Genomic DNA, 8,863 nt, shown 5'->3' with positions numbered 1-8,863 from the left:
GGAAGGGGGGGGGGGGGGTCACAATACATCCTCCTTCATTAATAATATTGTTTAAAAAACAATCTGATTTGCAAATATAATCAAAGGATAACATCCGCAAAGAAGAAGAATGAAAAGAAAAAAGAATAAAGATAGTAATACGGACGTAGTTTTTTGAAGTAAATTTATTTTTAGAATCTCTTGCGTGCACGATATAATCGATGGAGTTTTAGTTCTTTTTTTTTTCAAAGGATATTAAACTTCCTGACGTTCCATGTAGAATTCTAAGAAAATGTAAAGTAGAAGTATCTCAGACAAATTACAACTTGTTTTTATTATATAAAAAAATACACATAAAAATATTAATAATAACTATTTCAATCAAGGAGATAGATTGAAATGTCTTAATAATACTTTTCTTACAACTTGAGGAAATTAATAATTATGAAATTAATAGTCTATTTCCAGAATCTCGCACAATATCAATGAATTTTTAGATTTTTAGATTTTTAGATTTTTTTTATGAATTTTAGAATTTTTTTAGATTTTTAGATTTTTAGATTTTAGAGTATTACATTTTCTGACACATTCTATAAAAAATTCCAGCAAGAAAATATAAAATACAAATATTCCCAAATATCACAGACAAATTACAACTTTTTTTATTATATAAAAATAAATAATAAAAACTATTTCAATCAAGGAGATAGATTATAAAGTCATAATACTCTTTTTCTATCACTTAAGATGCTATCAAAGTATATTTGAAGTTGAGCGATCAAAAGATGTATCGTATAGCACGTATATATAAGTTCATTCATAAAATGATAATGGATGAACACAAAAAAAATTCGGTGGGATGAAAATCGCATGGATCATCAAGGAGGAAAAATAGCTAATCGTATGCCGACCAGTTATTATGTGTCGTGATATCGAGTAATCGGAGCGAGGTAAACCGGTTGGCCATGTTATCAGTCGCTTCGTCTTCTACTGATCTTCAGCTATCGTGCGATTACGAACCTGTTTGACCTGCCATTGGAGCGTATCGACTCGCGCTTGAAGAAAGACGTTTTGCAGGAAGGCACTCTGCAACCTCCGGTTTTCCTTCTTCAACGACTGGCATTGCTGCAATGAGAAAATAAGACTACTTATACATCCGTGCTCTCTCGGATACTTTTAGATTATGATTTGATGCAATGTTGCCATCACGACTAGTTTTAAGGAGAGAAATCATGGGACTTCTACCATTAATTAAAAGATAAGACTTTTTTAGCCATTATTATCTTAGTAAAATTTACAGGACGTTTTTCTTCGAATGAGAATATTTTTCTGGAGCTAGAAATTTCTCCAGATGGCATGTTATTCTCCATTAGAATAAACGTACACGCGTCGCCTGGCAGCCGCGAATTCGCTATAATTTTCCGCGACTTTCTTCCGATAATATATTTCCGACGTCTCCTTTTTCATCTTACACCGCGTACAGTCATAACTAGATTCAAACTCGCGGAGCGATTTTATGGATCCATTGACGTTGCCTCGCCATGCATTCCACCTCGCTTTATTAGCAAAAACTCATGTTTCTACCCTAGTAACGATCTGCTTGGAGAGTATAAGTTAGAGAAACGAAAGAGACGGAACATAACGCGAGTATATTTGCAAGAAAGGAAGAAAGAGAGGAGAAAAAGAGACGGGAGATACGGACGAGTTGCGGGTCTAATAGTCGGTACTTCTACGAAATCACGATTCTAACGAGGGTACTTCAGTGTGAGATCTTGCGTGCGCGCAATAGCGGTCCACGTGTGTCGCGAGGTACGAGATAGATGGATGAAAGAGATACAAAACACAGAAAACGTAAAGCGTCGATAGCTTTCCGTAATTAATCACAGGACGCTACCTGGCGTGAGCGTATTATTACGAATTTTACGCTATTCCGCTAATTACGAGGGGTACTTATGTCGATTAATAACACGTCCGACAATATAATAGCGCCGTTTTTAAAAAATACTTTCCGTTCAACGAGCTATGTAATGGGGACTTTGAGGTAATCTGCGTGTATCGATTAATTAATTAAACGCAATCGTAACCAATGCAGGCCTACAAACCTCCTTCTACTGACAATGCATACTTTCCTGTTTTTATCAATATTTTCAATAAGGTCGTGAAATTTTTTTCTTTTCCTTCCTTTCCTCTAGAATTCTGTGCAATATGATATATTTTTTTTTACCTTATTATACACTGAAAATATATTAAATTAATATCTATTTTTTAATTAATATCTATTTGTTTGAATTGTATTAACTGAATATTTACAGAATGTAAACATATATTTATTTTTTTGTATAAGAATTAATTTGATTTAATTATCTTTTTTTTTTATTGAGAAAGTATTTATTTAAATAAAAATTAAATTGTTTAAGCAAAAATTTAGTACATTTTTTTTCAATATACCGCCCGCTTTTCAATACTTTCTCTCTTTATACATATTGATTATTATGACAAATATCATCATATGCCTCGATGATTGAATCGGAAAAGACGCCCAGTTAATCGAGAGTTCCAATCCTAGTTGATGACATTTTTCGCAATAAATTCTTGGTAGTGTTTTAATATATTTATTAGCATTAATAATATTAATATTTCAGTTTGTGTTTCGAACATTTCGAGTTCGAATATAATCGGCGCATTTACAACTAAAGATGTTTTAACTACAACTTTTACAACTAAAGATGATTTAAATACATTTACATACAAATATTATTAATCACATACGAAGAAAAAAAATTAGTATTTTTGTGTGAAAATTGTGCCAATAGCAAGATATTTGTAATATCAACTATAAATTAGTGTAAGGAGTAAAATTAAAAAGATTGATATGATATATAGGATAAGAAATATTTACAAGTTTAAATAAAAATAGGTTTAGATAAAAGTAAGTAATAAGTAAAAGTAAGTAAATAAGTTTAGAGATGAAAGTAATATATATTGAGAGTGGATTCCAGTCAATAAATATTAAGATATGGAATGTTAATTAAGATATAATAAAGTAGTAAAAACTACAAACCAAGATTTCTCTTGGCATATAAACTGCAATAATAATAGTTGCTTCTATTATATATATTGAACACCAAGATTCAACTTCGGCCATATATGGTACTTCTTTAATTTTTTCATTTTTTTAAATCAAGTTTTTTCAAATATAAAATAGACAAAATATTAAGTAATTTACTCAGAGGCACATAGAAATTAAACATCAAGAATAAGCGAATCAGATATAGAAATTAAAGAATCGTAACCTAATCGAATTAGCCAATCAACGTTTTTACACAATAAAAAAATATAATATCTTTGAAAAAACTATTGTAGCAATTTTTTTCGAAAAGAATTTTAAATTTCAGAAAGTTTACTTTAAAATGCTTATCTATTAAAATTTCCCTTAAAAAGTTTAAAATAATTACGACATGTTATTAGCAAAAAAAAATAATGATGAAAAACCGCGTGACGATCATTAACATCGGGTGTTTCATTATCTGCGTTACACATTAATTATCACTACCTTAGCCAACTAGATATTTTCTATCTTGACATGAAAAATTGTAACTGAATAACGTTGCGAATAATGTTGTCGGCTTTCTAGGAGAGCGCGGAGCGATGGTGAACGGGCAAGGAGGTGGATCATAAATCAGAGCCCCGGTGAGAAAAGGTCACGAAGGAAGCTGGAGAGAATCGGTAAGGATTTAATGAGGTACGCTTCACTTTCCATGTTTTTCGCGGGAGCATTTAAACGACCGACGAAATTACACTTGGTCTCGCGACGCCGCGAAAGAAAAGTTCGATATTAATTTTCAGATCCTATCGTTTTATTTTCGTGCGTTCCTGTTTTTCCTTTCACGCTTAATCGATCGCACGATATCGTGTGCGGCAGCTGCTGGCCACGCAATATCGATATACCGTCCGATAACATCCAGAGGATCTATCGATTCCGCATCTCTCAAAGAATTTAATGAAACCTTCGACCAAACTCGAACAAGACGAAGGCAATTTTCTATCTAATTTCGATAATCATCGCCGCAGCGTGGCTGGAGTAGAATCGTTGTAGTTATTAACGGATGACCATCGTCGTCCTTCGAGAATAGCTCGTTACAATAGCTCGACCTTCGATTATATCCAGAAGTAAAATATCCACTCGCTTTTGCAATTCATAATACCGTTAGTTTTTGTAGAATTGTCGCAGCGCTTCCAATTAATGAGAAACCCCGTATCTTTAATCTTCCAGAGCTAATACCAAAATCTGTAATACAATTACTGGCTGGATTTGCAAAGTCTATTCTACAATTGAGTAGTTGTAAGTGATTGTAGTGTGAAAATGGAATCACAGTTGAATATGAAAAGAATATTCTGTGTAATATTCGATAACTGATTCGATGACTATAGAATGAGCTTAAAATCTATTTCATTTATATTATAATTAAAAGGCACTAATTAATTGACTGCGAGAAACTAAAATAACATAACTCATATAAAAAGGTGTGGCGAATTTATCGCCACTACTCTAGCTGCAAGTCAAATATAAATGACAGTTTTTTATCTCAAGTAAAAAAATAGCATATATGGAAGATACCAATTACATATTAATCTGTGAAGGCTTCTCAGCTGTTCGAACGAAAGAAAAAAAAAAGGACAACACAGACAGACAGTCACGAGACAATATATTGATGAGCAAAAAAAATAAGATGCAACTGCTGCATCAGTTAAGAAAATTAGATCACTAGATAGCGTACATATTTTAAATTGTATATTTGAAACCTTCTAGAATATTCGAGTAAACAAATCATTTTCTTCGGGTCGAATGAGCAATTGAGAGAAGAAAGAGCGACATTTACTTATCCTTTGGCTCTTGTTGCGTGAAGTCGTGTCTGATAACGCGCTCAGTAATAAAAGATTTTAATATTTGCATACGTTGAGTAAATCATTGGCACTAGCTACATATAACCATCATCCGAATCGCATAATACAACCAAAAAGGAATAAATACTAAGTTTATTTTAATAATATTTTTAAAAACTACGGATGAATTTAACACTATAGATTTTTAATCTTAATTTTAGATTTAATATTAAATTTTAAACATTCGGTTTATATCGACATCAATTAAAAATAACATAATATCTATGTTGTAATTTTGCATTCAACAATATAAATGTAATATAACATAGGGTGTTACATAAATTACATTGTTAAGTAATTAGAAAGATTGTTAGATGTTATGGTACTTTTAGATGGCATCGAAAATGAACATCACATAGTATTAAATCCATAATAGCACAAATTTCTAAAGAACATCTTTAAAAATATTCAGAAGACTTCCTCGAACGTTTCCAGAATCTCGAATAAAATATCCTGCGTAGGAATTCATGTCTATATTTTTTAGAATAAAGAATAATTCAAATTTGCAAGATGTAACTTAAAGAAAGGTGAATCGTTTTGACATTTTTGATAAAGAAATTTCTAATCAAGTAGGTTCATCAGTGAACCCATTTCTCAGAAGATATTAATTTCAAAAATTCTACAGCAAGAGGCCGCAATGAATGGATTTCAATGTGGCTCTCGCTTTCATCGTCAAAGTTCCTGTCGCTAGAAGATGGAACGATAGAACGGCGCAGTTACTACGACGCCACGTGCGTAAAAACAAACTTTCGTACGAGATTGCACGCGGCATCGTCGAACAACTAGAAACGAAGGAATACTGAATAATTCAGGCAGTGACCGTAGCGAATGACGTCACGATAGTATTCAGCCGGTGGACTGTTCAGGCTGAGCGACCATGCGTAACCCCATCCGCTCGGCCGCTGCTGCCGCAGTCGCCGATGAAAATTTCAACTTTCCGTAAATATACCCTCACACAATCGACGAAAAAATGGAGGAAATATCAATGAAAAAAAAAAAAATTTACTCTGACTCACGTTGCGTTACGAATTCGTGAGAATTTGTCCGACGTCACGCACCTCAGCCGACAATTTTCGCAAATCAAATTACTCCTCGATGAACGATTTTTTTGCGCCGAGTCTATCTGCGTGTCCGTTACACTTGTGCCGTAATGCGTGCCTTACAATAACAGTTGCAACATTCGGCCCCTTGTGATATATATTTCGTGACGTATCCTCGATTCCTCGCCGTGAAAATTCTGATGCAGACGCGATTCTTATGGACGTACGGCTATCTTTCGACATCTTTCATCCTGGCCTCGTTATCATCTAGAGGCCATCACCGGATATCTTGCAATACATACCCGTCTTTTTCCCGCTATTGTATGGAAATGTTAGGAAGAGGTCTTTCTCGCGGTGTCCCTCGCGGAGCCAATCTGTTCGCAGTTACAAAGGATGAACGGAATAGAAATCGAAATAGGACTATCATTAGGAACAACATGGAATCAGCCATTGTTTCGATATTCGCACCGTTCTCTAAATGGTTCAACGTCAATGTCAGCAGTTTGTCGTGCTCGATTGAAAGCATTGCCATTCAAGATCCTATCTATACTGCACATCCGTTCTCTTTTATTCCTATCTTTAGTCGTTTGATGAAAATTTGTGAAATACATTTAACATCATCTCAATTGAATATGCAGTCAATAGTAAGCAAGAATTGACCAAGAAATTGTTCAATACGAATAAGTGAAGAAGGCTATATTCGGTTAAGTAGTCTTGATAGAAAAATATATAGTTTTGCTAGACACCCATTCAGTTACTATTACTGTATTCTCATTAGTTGTAACAATACTGCGTAGGAAATAGGCAAGAACTTGATAGAATTTTATTCAGTGAGTGAAGTAATTTTTTTGATAAAAGTAAGTGCAATTTACATAGACGATCTATCCAATTATGATTCTAATATTATTATTCTAATATTAATTGTATTAGATAAACACTGCGTAGTCCATTTATTATTCTGTCTTCAGTAAATTGTACATTCTTTTTTGCATGTACAAATCATTACATCTTTATTGAAATTCCAAGTATTTTATTTTTCAATTATTAGACAGAAGTTAATAAATTGTTTAAAAATTGTACAATTGGGAAATTTTATTGTCTAATAATATTGTATTGCCTAATAATATTTTTGCATGAAATTTTACAATTTGCAGTTTGAATAAACTACGCGCTGATTATTTGAATTAAAAGTTATAACAACGCTATTATTAAAATCTATTTTTACTGAATATGATCTTTTTCGGTTATTTATTTTAAATACAAGTTACTATAAAATTGGACATACATAGAAAAAAATGCATTTGTAATTAAAGATTTTTATAAGAATATTCTTTATTGCAGAGGAGAAACAAGAATTTTCTTAGAAAATATATTTTTAATCGATTCTTCTATGGAAAAGAATTTATATTAGCTTTTTCACGTTTGAAAAAAATATTTAATTACTATTTCTTCATTGCCTTCTTCAACTTCGTTTATTAGAATCAATAATTAGATTTTAATTAAGATGGATGCGATTGCGCGCATTCTTCGAGCGGGTCCTGCCCTCGCGCTCAGATGAAACGATGCTCGAATTGCTCCTTTCACTTACTCTCGCGAAACGTCTTTGCGACCCACGCGCAAAGCAAGAACGACGTTCGCCTTACGCAAATCGAAATCGCCGTCGACTTTTCCTCTGTTCGTTCGAAAAATTAATCTAACTTGTCCGGCACGTGAGAACCGACGCTTGCAACGCGAGCGCGGTCCGTTCGTCGTTAAGAATTAACGTCAAGTTTCACCTCACGTGGGAGATTTTCACACGAGAGAGGATATATATACACAGAAAGCGATGCGGAATATTTATCGCGCGCGTTGGCGTAGATATTCGTTTCTGATTGCACAAAGATTAATCTTTAATTTATACGGCGTGTACACGAGGAAGCGACTGCCTACCGTATTTCTTGCAACATTTATTTTATATATATAGAAAGAAAAATCCTGTGAAACTAGCCATGTTCATACGTATTCGCATCGCACAATCAAGACGCTCTGACAAAAAAGAGAGATCCATAATATAAAAAATATATCAATTTCAAAATTTTTAATCGTTCGGATAAACTCCATCTCACGTATTAATACGTATATACTTTAGTCCTAGAAAATAATTTTCGAATCTGTGAAAAAGAAAAAAGTATTTGTTATACAAAAATTATATGATTTAATCAATAATACAGACGGCTTTAGGATTTCCTTAATAATGACTGACAAACACGCTAGCTAGAGGCGGTGTATGAATGGATGCATTCAGTATTACACCATTCATTGAGCGCTCAGTGAGTGATCATAGTATTGAATCCACTCAATGATTCTCGGATTATACCTTTCGTATCGCTGATTCGGATCTTTGTATCTCGAAGGACCAAATTATTGGCGAACAATGCACACATGCATTGGGATGAAGTTAGCACCCCACCCCAACTATAGTACTCAGGAATTTTGATTAGAGTTCCCGTTTTCTTTTGACGAGACAAAGAGTTCTATATAATTTATAACAAGAGTTCCGCTTAATTATTTTTAAATAGTTTTTAAAAAATGAGGTGCTAATTTCTCATCGAAAATCGAGATAGAATAGTTCTGAGCGTTTCAATAGCTTCATTTCGTGAATACTTAGAGTTCCTGATGCATAAAAAAAAATTTTGAAAAATCAAAAAAGAAATTAAAAATTTTTAAAAATCAATTTTTAGATACAATAGTTCTGATTAAAGTTCCTGCTTCCTTTTAATGAGACAAAGAGTTCTCTGTATTTTTTAATGCGAGATTCATTTAATAACAATTTTTAAATAAATTTAAAAAAATGGGGTGCTAACTTCTCAGCAAAATTCGAGATCGAATAGTTCTGAGCAGCTTAATAGCTCTATTTTGTG

The 8,863-nt window shown here is 33.1% G+C and overlaps 1 protein-coding gene across 1 annotated transcript in view; it reads right to left on the bottom strand.

Moving 5' to 3' along the window:
* LOC108694341 overlaps positions 1-8,863 on the bottom strand; it is a 43,237-nt gene that overhangs the window by 1,999 nt on the left and 32,375 nt on the right. The window contains exon 3 of the mRNA XM_018203765.1: positions 1,000-1,104. Within this exon, the coding sequence (XP_018059254.1) occupies positions 1,000-1,104 (105 nt within the window). The remainder of the gene's footprint in view (positions 1-999; positions 1,105-8,863) is intronic.

Source organism: Atta colombica, unplaced genomic scaffold (assembly GCF_001594045.1).
Source record: "Atta colombica isolate Treedump-2 unplaced genomic scaffold, Acol1.0 scaffold12, whole genome shotgun sequence".
Taxonomy (NCBI): Eukaryota; Metazoa; Arthropoda; class Insecta; order Hymenoptera; family Formicidae; genus Atta; species Atta colombica.
This window is presented reverse-complemented; position numbering and strand designations above follow the sequence as displayed.